Genomic DNA, 17,916 nt, shown 5'->3' with positions numbered 1-17,916 from the left:
CTTTTCCTGGATCCCTGTCTGTTTACACCAATGCTAATCTCTGCATTTGAGGCTGTGTTGGGGTCTAGGTCAAGGGATACCCGAGGGGGAAACTGCACCCTCACTGCTGGCTGTGAGGTGTTTGAGATGCTGGTCCACCTCACCCCCACGTTTGCCTGATTCTGTTTTCAAATCTCTCAAATACTGTAACTGCTCCATGTCCAGGGGTTGTAGTTGTGTTCCATGTGTGTGATGGGCTACAGTGGGCTTCTCCTACGCTACCTGAAGCCCTACTGGCAGATCAAGATGTGTGATTAATTCTACTGTAATTTTAGTTACTTTAGCCTCCTGACAATGGCATTCCCAGGACACCAACCTTGTTTTCTCACTTTGCTGATGGGTTGATTCTTAATCCAAGGAGATGGTTTATATTTCACTTTTATTATTGAAACAAGTTTCAAAATATAATTTAACGACAGATTTTAATAGTGTCTGACAAGGGTGAAATTTGTATTAGTGGTATTCCTCATTTGGTGGTGGTTTCATTTTCAGCATTAAAAATGGATCTACAGACCTGAAAAAGTGATGGTTATTATTTGTACAATGTACTCTTGAAGCTTTGTGGCCCAGGCTGTGTAACTGTGTTACTTGTTATAGAATCATTTTTATATTTAAACCTAAAATCTGTTATTTTGAGTTACATAAATCTTGTGAGGTAAGTGGATGGTTTACAGTCTTCATAGTTTAAAGCTGGGAGACCTTTTTAGAAGCTGAGCTGCCTGTTTCCAATTACAAAGCTGTTTACTATATAGGGAACCAGCACCTTGGCTAGGAACTTTGGTACTCAAGGTCCACGGCGCTTTCCACCACATCATACTCCATTATTTAATGACGTACGATGAGGTGGATCAATTTGAACCAAAAATACTGAGCTGTCCATAAAGTTGACAGGTCCTGATATCAGGCCTTGAAAGACTGTTGCTATCTAGTCCCTCCTCTCTGGATAGGGATTGGGCTGTGTCTGAAGACTTTTAACATGAGAAAAATAAAATAAAACAGTGAAAGCAGAGCTTAGGCAGAAAACTTGGCATAGATGGAATGGAAGGGAAAGATACTGGAGAACAGAAATAGATTCTTCAAGTGTAACAACATAAGAGATGTGATCTATCTGGATGATGCTGTTGGGAAGAGATACATGTAAGAGACATCGGGGGAAAGAATCAGGGCTTAGTGACGGGAGGATAAAGAAAAGGCAAAGGGAGAAGAGGAGTGCTTTCTGTTTTGGTTTTAGACTAACATGCTTTTGCGTGAGTTTGGGTTTGAAAAAATGAAGGGTTAGGTGTCAAGCTTCTAGAATGTTCAACAATGACATCAAGACCAAGGTAATTTAGAAATAGAAATTGGGATTGAACTGGGAATATAAAATTGTGGTCCGTCTTACAAGAACATTGGAGTTCCATGAGAGTGGGTGGAATTTCTGCAGGTGAATCTATAAGGAGAAAATATAAAAAAAATCCCACAACTAAATTTTGGTGTATGTAAGCCATTCCTATTAAGAACTACTAAAAGTTTTATTTGAGTATAAGTTTGAAAGAGCTTTATGGCTTTGTGAATTTCATCTAGAACAGAGGTGTTCTTACTTACACATAGAGAACTCTCACTTGCATGAGGTTAGCACTGCTGTATAATTGTGCCAGAAAAAAAGATCATCAGGCTGCACTGACTGACTGACTGACTCTGTTCGTTTATGGCCTTTGTTTATTCTCCTGTCCGGGTGAGCTTTTCATTTTCTAGTTACACGTCTAGATGGTTTCAACGTCAAGCACGTCTTGCAGCTGCAAATTCCTGGGTATGTACCGGTGCTACTTCAAATTCACAAAGACTGACAGTGCTAATGAGGCTTTTTCCCGGATGTTTACAGAGTCATTTGTTGGTTTGCATCTCTGCGACATTTCCAAAATAGAAAAGTTATTTACATTTTGCTGTTTAACATTTCTGAAACTATTTTTCTTTTCTCCTGCTCTCTTTTCCTCCCTCTTTTCCTGTAATAAGGGTGGTGAAATAGGTGGGGAAAAAAGTTTAGAGAATGAGGTACATTAACTTGTACTTGATTAGAAGAACATTTTGCATTTTGTATATGTACTTCTAAAATATCTGTGCATGTTTCAGCATATGAGATTGAAAATGTTAGGACACTTCAGGAAGTCATTTTAAAAGCATATTTAAAAGAGCTTATTTACTAATGTATTATGTACCTTAAAACCTAAGTGAGAAAAATGTGTAGATTTGTGTTGCCGAAATCCCCCTTTCTTGTCTTCCACATCTTGTTGGCATGCTTAAATATTTAAGTCTGATGGAAAGAGGACCTTGATGTTGTGGTAGAAATACAACAGTGGCCGTGAACTATCATCCACTTTGTCTTTTCTTATGAAACTCTGCTTTCAACAATGATAATGAATCCGGCAATACAGTCTCTGAAATGACAGTTGTTTTTTTTTTTTTTTTCATTTCTTGGTGTAGATTGAGATATTTCTAAGAGCACTTCATCTTATTGTCACATGAATTGCTAGGAAAGGATCTGAAGATTGCTTCTATTTGGGGTTCAGTCAAATTTGTTGTTCACTTATTCCCCAGGTTTGGCACCCATTTGTTTTGTTTTGTTTGGGGGGTGAAGTGGGACAGAAGGTGGGATTAAGGAGGAGAGGCTAGAATGTGCTTAAGATTGTCCTTGAGTCCATATTAACCTGTAATGGCCTATGGTGGCTGTTATGAAATCATAGAAGTGGCTAGAGGATGGGGTTCAAGGGCCAATAGTGTGGAATAGCTGTTAGAGACCAACACTTTATTTTGCAGTAAAAGGATCTGAAATGCAGAGAAATGAAATTTTATGTACTTGGTCACATAGATAATTAGTAGCTGAGGTGGAAGTAGAACTTGGGTTTCTTGATTCCTAGCCCAGAACTCTCTTCAATGTATCTTCTATGCAGATATGATGAATTTCTATTGGTTAAAACATGATGCATAAACAGTGGTGCATAATGGTTAAGCTATTATTACTAAGTTTCCCCAACTTGTTGGGTGATAGGTACTTAATCATTTACAAGTAAATTTGTTTTCTAAATCTCTGTGATGTCATCTTTGAATGGACCTTCTGGAACACGAAATAAATATTTCTTTTGTGACTCTCCTGATTGAAGAGAGGCATTGATATCTGTTGTGTGCAGTGAATTGTTATATTAAGAATTGGCTTCTATATTCTAATTCAGTGACAGGGCACTATATGGGTTGTTTGGGGTTTATTTAACCTGGGTTCAACATTTCATCTTCTACAAATATAAGATGAGGAGATATACTTTAGGGTGCTCCAAAGAACTATGTATCTAAAATGATTTTGGGGAGAAATCAACTCTAGAATTCTGTGGTAACACTAGATTAAGCAAATTCCTGACTTTAATTCTACTTAGTGACTAAGTAGAAGCCAATAAGAGATAAAACTGGAAACCCAGAAGGTAGACAAATCATTGAACAAGTAGCTAGATAACTACAAAAGATTAGAGCTCAAAAGTTGTCTTCCATTGTGTATTGCTTTTTTTATGTTCTCAGCATTTTGAAAGGTTTACTTGGACTGTGATAGTTATAGATCTGTATACTTTGCACGACCAGGAATGTGGGCTTTGTACCGTCATCCATTATCACTAAGTCTTGTATCTCCAGTGAGCATTCAGTCACTCTTGAAATGTACATGCCATGAGATCCTATACTCTTTTTACTATACTCTTAGAGATTTTTTTGAGTAATCATTCTTAGGAGAATTACATCAAATCATATTTAATGAATTTCTATTGGTTAAAACATGATGCATTAATGATTCTGTTGACGCTGCTAATATATGAGTACAACTCCTAGGCACTGTGATGAGCACAGAATTTAATCCTTGAGAGAAGGATTGAGTTACAAAAGAGGAAAACTTAGCCTCATATGGTTATGTGATTGCCCAGCCCAGTCCTTGAGTTGACACTTGTCACCATTATGACAGATGTCATTTTAATGATTACACAGCCCTGGAAGTGGCTGTGAAAGCTTTACCTACTGTTCTAACTCATTAGGTGTCTTATTTGGATTAGTTTGTTAAAAAAAAAAATTAGAATGTTACACATAGGATTTACATTCCTGGAAGTTAAGTTAGTTTAGTTTGGTTAAGGAATTATTTTTAAGCCATTCCTTTTGAAAAGAAAAAGATAACATTATTCATTTAGCTAACTGGTTATTTTTGTTGGGAGGAGTCTGCAAATCTCTAGTTAAAAAAGAAAAAGAAATTCATACTATCAATGAGGATTTTTATTACACTACCAAATCTGGAAGAATCATGCCAAGGTATGCCCCACATGCCTATGATAAGTCATTATGTCATGTTTAAGTGGAAAATGATGTAATGAGTTATTTAAAGCTATCCCAGAATTGGAGCTAATATAGTTTTCTACAGTATCACAGATTATAACATCTCTTGTGTGTATCTTCATGGTGATGAATGTTTGAATTCTCTATATTAATGTCAAATAATTGTGTCAATATTATGATAATTGCCACTGATTTTAAAATAGCCAACTAGCATTTTACTTCATATTTCAGTGTTAATATTGATCTTATATAAGTCAATTTTTTCTATCTATATCATCTCTAGTTTATTGCATTTTGACCTTCATTGTGTACATTAATATTTTCCTACTCCAATTTTCTTAAAAACATAATTCAAAAGGTGGCTTTTAATTTATACGCTTTATTTTGCTGGAAAAATGTATCATGATCTAGTAATGTAGTTATGCTTCCTTTTCACTTAGTTTCCTCATTATTTTAATGAGTCTTTTTTGTTAAACGTACTGACTTTGTTAAACTGATACCTCTCATAATAATATAGCAACATTTAGAGGGAATTGGATAAAAGAGATACACCATTTGTACTCCGATTAAAGTGAAAAGCAAATTTCAGAAAAGAACATAACTCAAAAAGAAAATGAAGTGTCACATGATCACTGTCATTTAGTCCAAGTGGCTAGAGAGAAGGTACAGCAGCATGTCAGACCTGTGTGGTAACATGCTACCTACTTTCACAGTAGGACTGGAGGGAAACATGTTGTTATGTGTCACAGTGTTTCCATGGTATAAGGGCAGCACTTATTATAAAGGTTTTCTTGCCCAGAAAGAGAAACAGAAGAATTTTAATGTGTGGTGGTTCATTAGTTTATCTTTGGCTTCCACAGTAATTGCCAACCATAATGCTTTTATGCTGATGAAAATAATGATGATAAAAATCTAATAAAATTATCTTTAAGTTTAGAAGAGTTATTCAATGACCAATGCACTTGAGGAAGACTAGACCCGGGGCTGCTATGTGTAACCTTTGACTAGTCTTCCTCTCCTTTTGTGTGTCAACTTCTTTGTCTGAAAAATAAGAGGCTATACTAAATAAACTCTAGGTTATGTTCTGCTTTGCATGTGCCTTAACTAATGTTTGCTAGGAGAGAATTTTCTTTACCTTTTTCTCTTAGAAGAAAAAAATACACTAGGGAAAAATGTACAAAGTCAGATTTTTGTAGCCAGTGGCTCAGCCATAGATGGATACATGGTTATTTATTTTCGTTTCTATTTTCTGGGATAAGCAAGTACTCTAGGTCATGCAGTTGGGATTGAGGGACGATGGTTTATGCTGTCATAGACATTTGATGGCTACAGGTTGGAGACAACAATGTTCTTTTCCTGAGGCTGCTCCTGAGACTCTTTAGGAAGACTCCTATTCTTGAAGTAGCTTTTGATCTAGTTTATCTCATAAATACATTTCTAATTTTCATTTGAAATTAAAATACCAATACAGGTAATATAATTTGCTTTTTTTTTTTAGCAGATATGTTTAAGACAAGGTAAATAGCAATGTTACTGGTTTTCAGAAACAAGTGTTATTTGTACATGTTTAGAGGGAGAAGATTCTTACCTCTGAATTTCATTGATTTCTGCTTGCAGAACTTCAGATGGTGGCAAAGTGGTTGGCACCATAGAAGTCAGTGTCGTGAAGATGGGGGAGATCGAGGATGGGGAAACCGACCACATCACAACAGATGTGCAGGGACAAAAGGTAGGATTGCAATCAGCTCCTTGCACAAATTAAATTAGAAATGATCAGTTTTGCCAGATGCCTGTATCTCTAACACTCTGTGGGGTTTGAAATCTCATTATTCAAAAGCTAAATGAGAATCAGCTCTGGAATTGAAGTACAACATGAGTGTTTCATCCTCTGAACCAGAGGGTCCATTTGTATGGAACGAGGCAGGGCTACGCACCATTCAGAAACACCTTTCTCTTCACTGCCAGCTCCCTTGCTGACACTGCCTCTTCTCATTTGGAACAAAAGTATTGATCATGGTTGCATTCTGTCATAATTAACCCTGCATGAGATGCACAGAAGATTCTGGGAGGGCTTTGCCAAAACGTAACCTGCTCTCTCCTCCCAGAGCTCTCATTGGAAAGAGATGCAATTTTAATTTGGATTTCCTTTTTATGTGATGGAAGGCAGATTTAACAAGAACTGCGTGCCTTGTGAAATTGTACAGAGAGAGGCAGGAAATAATATATTGCAGAGGGACAGCTCTAGCGGAGGGACAATGCCAGCCAGAAGCAGCTTTTTTGAAGCCCATGATAAAGGCTCAGTGCAAACAAATATGTGTACAGGATTTTCTCTTTCTATTGCTTCCTTTTCCCTAAGAAAGAAAAACCTGATATAAATATTAACATAAATTCCTTTGTTAGGAATGCAGTTGCCTATTTTATGGAAGCAATTGAAGCACAGGAACATACTTAAAAAATGCCAGTAGGATTTTTCTTTTTGGGGGGGAGGGAGGAAAATGAATTGTTTTATATACTTTAATACCTACCTTTTCATAAGTGAACATTTTAAAATTATAAGATCACTGTGATGTATTTTCTAGTTTATTTTTCTTATCTTGGAGCATGTTCAATTTTGATACTTAGGAAACATCGACATGGAAGAAGATGTTTATCCAACATTTACTATTTATAAAATATATAAGACTTTCAAAAAATACTTTTCTTGTACCAGAATCAGCCAGCATCTTCTGTGTTGCCCCTAAACTTTACTATTCTTTATTCCCTCATGTTCCCATTGGGACATTATTATATACCATGAAAATATTCCAAGAAGACCTAAAGTTTAAATCAGGTCACTTGCAAATGTCAGGACTGGGGCAAAGTTTGGCAGGAGCTCCTCATTGATGCATGTTATCTCTCATGTACATTTAAACAGATAGTAGTGAAGCCTGTTTTATTCAGCTTGTGCTGTCATAACAAAATACCTTAGACCAGGTGGCTTTTCTGCATTCAAGACCCCTGTCCTGGTTTGGTCCCTTTGTTCCAGCATTGTTCCCTTTGGAGTCCCATATAAGATTCATCTTGGTCACCATCCCGTGATCTCTTGTATCAAGTTTAGGGAAAGATGATTTAGATGCTAAGTGGGGGACTGGATGCAGGAGTAGACGGATTACCATACCTGGACCTGTAGCCATGGACCAGGGGACCAGTAGCAGAAACCCTTCCCATTTCAAAGCAGAGCTGCTTTCCTGGCTCTACTCCCAGCCACTTCCCCTTTCTCCTCCAGCTCACCCGCCCCTCGCCTCCAGACTGTCGCTGTTGGAGATAGTACACACTGAATCATGCTCTTTTCATAGAGAGAGAACTTGATACCTAGGAATATGCCCCACCTAAGTCCTATATAATACTTCTGGCTCAATCATCAGAACTTTAAAAAAACAAAAAAGGTGTAACCGAGCTATTCTAGAAATAGAAGGCGGCAGTAGACACCAGGGATGAGTCATAAGTTGACAAAGAAGGGAAGCAAACCAAAGATGGCAGCATCTCTGTCGTGTCTGGATTTTTCAAAAAACTGACCTTTTGTGAATATTTTATAAAGTAACTATCAAGTCTTTCGTTAATCCCTTGCAAAACTCATTATTGAGTGAAAAACATATTAAGATGCAATATGTATGCAATATTTAGAAGAATACGTGGAAATAAGTTTTCTTAGTGTTTTCAAAATGTGGTCAGAATTTTGGGGGGTGTTATTTTAGAACTGCAAATGTATGTGTAAGTATGTCCAAGCATCATACTCTTCTGTAGATCTGCTAACCCCAAATCCACAGAAAGGGTATTAACACCATTTGTTACTAATGGTGATTTAGGTCTTGAATGATTGACGTATGTGAAAAGGGAAAGTAACTGAAATAGAAGTCATCCCTAAAATAGCATTGTTTTTACTGCTTTGCCTAATTTGAGAATGAAGGAGTGGAATTTCTGTTAGCATTGTAGTTTGTTCCCTGAGAGTGATGCATGTTATCTCTCATGTCCATTTAAGCAGATGGTAGTGAAACCTATTTTATTCAGCTTGTGCTGTCATAACAAAATACCTTAGACCAGGTGGCTTGAACAGCAGGAACTTACCTTCTTACAGTTCTGGAGGCTAAAAAGTCCCAGATTAGTGTGTCTATTAGTTTGGTTCCTGGTAAGGAAATAATTAGCATTAGTTAATGCAGTACCTATTCTGGGATACTTTCTATTTTTTGCCCTGAATCTAAATTTTGAGAGCATTATAAATAGCAGAATTTTAAAATACAGTAAAATTGCAATAGAAGAAGACTGTTAGGTCAAAATTGTCCTAAATATTTGCCTTCCAGTTTGGATGGGAGATATGAGTATGTGAAGGTCACATTTCTGTGTCCACTTTGCAAAATAATACACTCCTTCTATTAGAAAACATGAAGCCATCTTTTATGACAAGGAGACAGAGTGCCTCATATGGGAAAGCTGTGTCAGAATAATGGCCTGGTCTCTATAAATTATGGACTTTACTCGAAGGGTTCGATCTCACCTTTCCTGTAAGTTATGTTGATAATGTTCTTCTTTTGGAAATGAGGGTGTCTTGTAGCTATATATCTAGTTATTTCATGGAAGGGTATCAGGGACAAATCATGGGAAAACGTCCAGACCCATCTGAGAATATTAGGTTTGATTGGTCTGTAAATACCCATTATACATGCTAGAGCAGAACATTGATATGATGAATATAGTGTTTATGGAAGATTATTTTAACAGCCCTGTAGAGTCTGAAAGGAGTAGAAGAAATATAGGAAAGAGGGAAAAATAAAGAATTTTAAGTATGTCCAAGCATCATTGCACATTGCTCCAGTGATTTGAGAAGTGCAATTCCAAACTAGCTTATGGGTTAAAAGAAGGGAACCACCTGTGACTTCCAGTTGATCAGAAAAATGATTTAGGAGGGTATCAAATGTTAAGAGCTGTTTGCAGTTTTTCATTTTTTCATTTTTCCTGGGACCTCAGTAAAATAGTTACAAAAGCTCATGTTTCAACCAACCACAAAGTTACTGTGTAATCTGATGAACATGACCATAGAGGGATAAGTAGTAGACTGTAAAAATACAGAAGGCAACATTTGAATCAGTGCTTTGATTTATGTACCTACCTCCTCAAAGTTTAAGGAACATGAAACAATTCCCTCTTTAATGGGAACCTCAGTGTTCACGATTCCCAACGGGGAGGAGACCCTGAGGACAGACAGGCCAGGGGTGGGAGGAGACAAGTGTTAGAACAGCTGGGAAGTTGCCCAGGGAATTCTGGTCCAACCTCCTGGGGAGGGTGATCTGGTTGTATACACAACATACTCACACCGATGCGTATCTTCACACATGTACTTTGGATAATAATGATCATCACATTCCACCATCATTTCTAACTCCTATGCATTCTCTTGAGCTCAGCCAAGCAGACCCTACAGGAGGATGAATGCTTCCCATAGATACTCACCCAAATAACTTTCTAGGATATTTTTTTCCTGTTTGTTTTGTTTACATTCTCTTGTTTATAGCTGGTACATATTGCCAGAAAATTCACTTTCCTCCTTCCCCAGAATCCCCCCATTTGTGGGCTGGAGATAGAAGGAAACTCATATGAAAAAATGAATTCTAGATGTGCCTCTGTGAACCCTGGTCTCTTATCAACCTCCTGTGTCCTCTGTTGGTTACAGTTCCTTAGGAACATTAGGATATTCCCCAACTCTTTGGTTTCTTCCCTGCATAGCCTTCTACCAGAACTGAGATGTACTTTATAATTGTATAATACAAATGTCTTACATATAAATTTGAGCAAATAATCACAAATTAAACAAGATTCATAGTAGAAATATGTTTTTCTCTTTTTATAAACAAAAAGTAATTTCATTTCTCATCTTGATTATTTTCAAATATATTTATCTCTTTTATTTTCTCCTAGTGTGCCCTGGTATATGAATGTACAGCCCCAGAAAGTGTGAGTGGAAAAGATAACTTACCTTTTTTGAATGCAGGTATGTAACTCAGTTTTTGGATAATTATATGAGTGTCAAATGAACATAGACTTGAATTTTCTATGAATTTAACTCTGAAACTGGGCAGTTTTGCCAGAGAATGACTTCTGAGCACTTAATAAATAAACTGGGAATCAGGTAGAGCCAGCGGAATAGAGGCAGAGTATACAATTCCATAGGAAACATAGACAAATCTTAGCTATATGTAGAAGACCTCTTGGCCATGGAACTGAATATTATATGAAATATAATATTTGTCTATTACTCATAGTCATGTATTGCAATTTTAACAAACACTAACAGACAAATAGAAAGAGAACCTCTTATCTAGTTTGACTTTCTAATTATATACTTCATAAAATGATGTTGTTAAGATGATAGATAAGGGGTTGGGGCTGTGGCTCAGTGGTAGAGTGCTTGGCTGGCTAGGTCCTCAGTACCACATATAAAATCAATCAATCAATCAAATAAAAGGTATTGTGTCCATCTACAACTAAGAAAAACTTCTGAAAAAAAGATAAATGAATTCAATAGGAAAATTCATAACCACATTTGAATATCCTTGGGCAGGTGTCTGTTCATAGCCATTTATTGCAATTTTAACAAGGCATCAAACAATGTATTAAATGCATTTATGTATAAAATTGAAATGTGTGGTATGGTTAGGATATGTGTGATAATACTGACTATGTCAACTTACATAACTATTTTTGAAGGATAATGTAAGTTACTATGACCATTATCAATATATGATGGATGCTATGGTGATAGGCAGTATACCTGATGCCTCTGACAGTCCTGCAACACATGTTTGGGGAAGGTGTTACCATTGCAATACTGTGCAGATGAGGAAATCATTAGGAGCCCCCCACCTGGTAAATAGTAGTGGGTACAGAATTCACACCAGTTTCTGTACTAAGGCATTTGTTCTTAAGTCCCAGGCCATGCCACTACTTCCCAAGTTGCTGTCACAGTAAAATAAGTCTTCTATATTTTTCTAGTTCTGCTGTGTTATTTACATTGGAATAACAACATAGATAGCATGAAAATCAGATTAATGAATGGTGCAGAACTTCAAAGACTTACTCATATATAACTTCTAAATTATTAGCTGTTTATTAGGGGCAGCTAATAACAGGCACTGGAGAAGAGAATACACCCTTTGACTGTATTATACACAGACAGAAATCAAATTAAATTTAATTGAGAAACATGTAAAAAAATCAACCCTACTTATGCCAAATGAAGCATTATGTCAGAAGAGAATAGCTGCTTCTCAGCCCTTGAACAAATGGTATGGGAGCTTTTTTTTTGGATGGTTATTTTTTATTGAAGATTTAATCTCAGAAGTGATGTGAATTACAGTGTTGAGTGGTCTACCCAGACAGCTAGATCATCCAAAAACCATAAAATATCTGTAAATTATCAGTGTGGTTCAATATCTGAAGTGTTATCAAAGGGTCTTGTTCATGTTTATTTTTTCATCTGAAGGTTTACTAAACCTTTAGTCCTTTACTTTAATATGTTCATATGATCCATCCATTTCATTTTATGACATGTTTTCCTGAAAAATGATTTTGAGTGTGACAGATGTTGAGTTCATGTTAATTACAATTGGAATGACTCATGTTATCACTCACATCATCTATACTATAATTATCACATAATTGAAAGTTTCATTCATGTTAAACCTTTACCTTTCAACACACAAAAAGAAATGTCATTTTTAAGATACTGATTGATTAAATTTCAAAGCAAAAGAGAAAAATTTACTCCTAAGTAAACAAATGTAGGACCGAAGGTATAAGTTACAGAGGTAGAATACTGGAAAATGAATCCACACCTCCTAAGACCTAGGTCTAGAGTCTGTACGCTTTGGAAACACATATTCTTTGAGATTACTTGATCATTGCTTGTTATGTGTACATTATAAGACAAAGACAGCAGATGTGGAATTCATGGGAACAGCTCAATTCTGCACTTAAGTGCACTTACTTGGTGGAGTCAAACATTGTGGGTTAATGCTTTTCTCCATTCACGGTGGTGACAGTTGGTGGTGATATTTCAGGTTTTTCTGAAGCTATTACTAAATGTCTTTAGTCCAGGGAAACCCAAGGAGCTTTCTGACCATAGATTATTTATCACAAATATTTTCTGAGTCATTTTATATTAGGAAAGATCAGACTAAAAGAAAGTCGCTGTCATAAAGCCTAGGTTTTTAGAAAGTTTTAAAAATACAAGCTAAGCACTATACATAAACTATCTCTGTTCAAAATAAAAAGTGCATTGTACCGGCATAGAATATGTATGACTTTGGCCTGTGTGTACCTTTGTCTTTTGTTCCATTTATTTATCTATATAAACTCAGCAACTTTGGAATAAATCCATTAAACTCCCAAGTGGTACTTTTTTTTTTTTCTTTTTTAATCTATAGGCAAAGGGAGCTATTGACATTCTTCTCAAGGCTTTGTATTAATATATTATATGGAACTTGCCGGTCTCCAGTGAGTTATGAAGTACTTTTTGAGTGAGTGGGAGAGAATGTCATATCTCAGTGTACTCTTCAGTATTCTATTTATATCTCCAGAGGTTTCATTTATAACTCAGGAAATTCTCTTATCTATTGTAAAAAGAAAATCTCTTCACCCGGAGATCTCACCCTTTTCATGGCCTATTTACCTTGCAAGTCGAATGTTTAAGTCAGGAATTTGGGGAATTGAGGGTGGGAGAGGAAGGGGGAGAAGGAGTGGTGGGGGCAGAATTTACAATTCCATAAGAATGAAATATAAGTACCTTCGCTATGTGGGAAAACAAACCAAACCAAAGACACAGTGATAAGTATCAGAGAGAGGAAGCTCTTATTTAGTTTGACTTTCTAAATAGAGAGCCTATAAAATAAGGTTGTTAAAACATAGGCTTATCTCCTTAATTATTTATGAATTTATTTAAGCAGAATAGTAGTAAGAAAGCTGAAAGTATTTGATGTTGGGGGATGGGCGGCGGGGAATTAGTTTTGAATGTATAGAACCTGGGCATGGGGTTGGGGGTTCTTTTTAAGTCACATCAGGCCAAGTACCTTGCCCACTGCTGGCTTTTGTGGTAATCATGTAAGAGCATAGCCCAGGCTGTCCTAAGAACCAATGCCAGCCCTAGGTTTGCCAACAAGCAGGTGACACCAGTGGACAGACAAGGTGACCTCTTTGGACATCAAGTGGCCACATTAACCTCACGAGTCCTTGATGTCCCATTTGGCTCTCTCATGTTTGAGGTGAGTGTAGCAGAGTTAGCTTTTTCTTTGTTTTCCTTTTTAGAAACATTTTGTGAAAGTATGTACTTTAATCAGTTTCACATGGAGTCACATACAAACTCGGGCATTCATAGTTTTATCTCTGGGGAGTTGTCATTTACAGCCAAAAACGCCTGCCTAGAGATCAGACTTCTCACAATATTGTCAAGGAGACAATTCTCCCTAGCTATCTCAAATTCTCCTTTTTTTTTTTTTTTTTTTTGTAAAATTATAAAGAATACTTTAGCCCACAGATCCTTACATCACCATGACTCATCTGAGGAGCCACAGGGCCATGTCACAGAGCTCTCTGTTATCATCCTGTTTTGAGTGTGTTTTCCGTCTCAGCGGGCATTCGACTGGCTGCAGCATCTTCCTGGGTTGAATTCCGTACGTTTGTCCTTCATTTTCTTTGAAGACCACTTTCCTGCTGACTCCCAACATGTACGCTGTCCCTCATATTCAAGGAGGACAGCTCTGACAAGCGGTGATTTCCATGACTGTGTAGGTTGGCATCTAAACAAAGTTGAGGGACTGGCTGCTGTCAGTCATAAAGGCATGCCGTTTGCCTTCCTGTTTGGACAGTTTGTTGGTGTTTCTATTTCTTGCTTCACACAAGAACCACATCTTTCCTCAAAATAGGCCCCCATGTCTTGGATTCTTTATCCCTAAATAGGGTTAAACCATCCAGTACTGTTGCTTCTCAGAAGATGAAGGAGTGTAAATTATTGGAGAAGAGATGTTGCTATTTCTTTCTTTTTTTTTTCTTTCTTCTTGTATTTATGGTATACATTTTTTTTTTAACAAGCATTGGACCCATAAGTCTTTTACGTTGAATTTTACATGGTCTAACATGCACCCTTTTCCATTAACCTAATAAAAATCTTCTATCATGTAGAACTTGATCAGTAATTTATTGGTAAAATAAAAATTTATTATTAAGAAATAAGGGTTCTCAGCCCTGCTGAATGTGCACCTTTGAAATTTCAAAAAAAAAAAAAAAAAAAAAACCCAGAGAAGATAGCGGATTCCCTTTAGATAAGGGCGATTTCTAACCCTAAACACACACTCATACAAAAACACTGGGGCTTCTCTTTCTTTAATCTCATGGAGAAAAAGCTCTAGGAATTGAGGGACTTGGAGTTCCGATGTAGATACATTCCTCTCACTGATAGCCTCTTAACAGCACCAGGGACTGCCCCATATTGTGATGGATGTGATCATTAGCCAGTAGTGGACACAGGCCTGGCTGGAGAATCTGCTAGGGCATCTGGCAGCTCTAGGCTGAGAGCAGGTACACAGTGGTTGGTGGGGCGGGGAGCAATGCCTTCCTTGACTTCTGAATTTCAGGAGGATCTCCAGAGCCAGAACCCTACAGAAGCTCAATGAATGATTATCAAGTGACAAATGACAGGTGAATCTTATTTGAATTTATGCTTCAGGTCCCCTGAGAAAGCTGTTCAAATTTAATTATTTAGGTTTGGAATCAAATAGTTTACTCTCCTTAAAAATTATAAGAAAATTCTCATTTAAAAATTTTTTTTCTGCTTCATGTAGAATCATAAATTTGAATTACCTTTTACATGACCATGCAACAGAACTAAATATTGAGATAACGTTCTCATAAACTCCACCATCTGTGATTCATAATACTTTAAGAGATTGTCAAAAATATTTCCTTCTGGATTCCTTTTGAGTTCTCATGTATTCCAGCCAAAAAGCAAATCTTGCTTTTGCCTTTTTTTCTTCGTATTCATGTGTTTTATCTATTACCTTGACAAATGTCAGATGATATCATTTTATATTAACAAAATTACCATGTATTCTTACAAGTTTAGATAGATTTTTTTCCCCCTTATAACTCTCTGATTATAAAAATTTGGGCCCATTGTGGCTTGTAACCTTGGCATTTGCTCCTTTTTAGTTGCCAAACGTCTTTGCCCTTTTGCTGCTTCAATAAACTTGATGAAATCCACTCACCTTGCTCTTTTGGAATTTCCATACATTTTCATTCCTGGGCCCCCAAGATATTTAGGATGGTAAGTGGCTTTAAATGGAAGAGTGTGTTTCACCAACAGTCAGTGGAACCTTCAACCACTTCAACAAAATACTTCAACTCTGTTCATGTTCTGTCTTCTTTCTTGCCCACCTCAGATAAACCAAAAGAACAGTAATAAAGGCACCAAGAAGATGTGGTCAAAATGTTAATATTCTGTGGATGATTGAGACAAGGACTTCTAGCCATGGTTAATCTTTCCCTCCTTCTGAAATCTGTGTTCTCCCTTAAAGTGGGGATTTTAAATATGCCCTTCTGTTTTCCCTTACCCCTCTTCATTTAAACAATTGTAGGTACCCTGTCTGTGTCTGTTCTTTTCATATGCAAAGTAGTGATGGGAAACATTTAAGTTGCAAAGTCTAAGCTCTTTTCTGTGCATTGTTTGCATTTACATGGGCACCATGCCAGGTACAGGAGAAGAAAAACAAAGACAATGAGAAAAACAATGGCACAGGTCCTATCCCCCTCCAAAAAAAAACAAAAAAGTTCATATTCTTATGGGGGATATGGACCAGTGTATTAGTAAACTTTTCATTACTATAACAAAATGCCTGAAGCAATCAACCGAAAAAGAGAAAAGGTTTATTTGGACTCACAGTTTTGAAAGTTCTGGTCTAAGATGAGGTGGCTGCATTTACTTTAGGCCTTTGACAAGAATGACATGTTATGGTGGGAACATGTGGTAGAGCAAATTGCTCAACTCATGTGCCAGAAAGCAAACAAGAGAAAGGAAAAGAAGGAGACCTGCGTTCATATCCCCTTGGAGGATATGCCTCCAGTGACCTAAGTACCTTCCATTAGGCTGCTCTTTCTAAAGTTTCCTTACATGCCAGGAGCACCATCTTCAGCACCAAACCTTTAACACTTGGACCTGTGCAAGACATTCAGCGTCTAAACTATCACATGTAGTAAACTGGCAACTGTGGCATAATTGGCAAGCACTATGGCAGATGCAGTAAGAGGAGAGGCATCAGATGGAGGGAGGCAGAGAGGCTAAGGAAGGCTTCCTGGAGGAGGTGCCATCTGAGCTGGGTTATAGCATGATGACATGTCACTCAGAAAGGGGGGTTTCTTTTGAGTCTAGGGAATGCAGCAGAGGCATGTTGGCAGAGAACTTGGTGAGTTCAGTGGACTACAGGCCGCTCTTGGCTTCTCAGCATGAAATATGAACCCTTTTCTGGCTTTTCCAGTTGTACCCTTCAAGAAGGAATGGAGCTGAAGCAGATTCCTTTTTCTGTCCACTCAATATCTAAATCCGAATTCTGTAGAGTAGATTCACCAAGTGTCACCAACTGGAGACAAACAGTCCTTTCATATTTTATTATGGCATCTGTTCTAGTTTTTCTTATTCTTGGCCTTCCGTCTTCAATGGAAGGCCAAGAGCTTCTGGGTTTGGCTGCATTAGGAAAGCAGTTCTTTGTCCAACTTAGCTTATATCCAATTTCTACTCTTGTTTTTATTATTTAAAACTGTGATACAATTTAGAATTCATAACATACCTAAAGAAATGTCACTACATTTTCTTGTGAATCTAAATTTTTCAACAATTTATTTTTCCTATATCATTTTTTTTAAAAGGAATATCTCTCTGCTGTATTTTCTGAGGCCCTCTCATGTTTCTCTTTCCCTCTGTTTGCTTAGAGCCAGGCTTAGGATCGTGTTCTTATGATCTCTGTTTATATTTTTCCGTTCTTATCCAATTTTAAAAACAGCCAACTTACATTTCAGATGTATATATATCAAAGATATTTTCAAGCACAAATGAGGGTGTGCCAGTATCTAATTGGATTACAAGGACTTACCCTGAATAAGTGTAATATAGCATTTGGAGAATAGGCAATGTATGCACATTTGGCTGAATAATTAAACAATTAAACAACTGCATAATTAAAACTACAGAATGAATGGATCCTCTATAAGAGTACATAGTACATTAAACTAGTGATTTTTCAAGTCCCTGAGCCTATAAAGTCAGATTCTATTTAAATATATAACTTCTGCCTTATCCTGGAGGCACGAAGTGCTTGAAGATAACCACAGACGAGCTTTCCCCAGAGAAGTGTATAAAAGATAACCCAATGAAATAAGGGTTCCAGCTTTTTGATGATCCCTTGGACCCTGAATCATATTTCCAAAATTCCTTGTCCAATCAACCCACTGATATCCCTAGCAGTC

The 17,916-nt window shown here is 37.0% G+C and overlaps 1 protein-coding gene across 2 annotated transcripts in view; it reads left to right on the top strand.

The window, feature by feature from the left end:
• Inpp4b (inositol polyphosphate-4-phosphatase type II B) overlaps positions 1-17,916 on the top strand; it is a 756,225-nt gene that overhangs the window by 540,375 nt on the left and 197,934 nt on the right. For both annotated transcript variants that reach the window (XM_026386173.2, XM_026386174.2), the window contains 2 exons: positions 5,995-6,106; positions 10,327-10,399. In XM_026386173.2, coding sequence (XP_026241958.1) covers positions 5,995-6,106; positions 10,327-10,399 — 185 coding nt within the window. The remainder of the gene's footprint in view (positions 1-5,994; positions 6,107-10,326; positions 10,400-17,916) is intronic.

The sequence above is a fragment of the Urocitellus parryii genome, chromosome 10 (assembly GCF_045843805.1).
Source record: "Urocitellus parryii isolate mUroPar1 chromosome 10, mUroPar1.hap1, whole genome shotgun sequence".
Classification (NCBI taxonomy): domain Eukaryota; kingdom Metazoa; phylum Chordata; class Mammalia; order Rodentia; family Sciuridae; genus Urocitellus; species Urocitellus parryii.
This window is presented reverse-complemented; position numbering and strand designations above follow the sequence as displayed.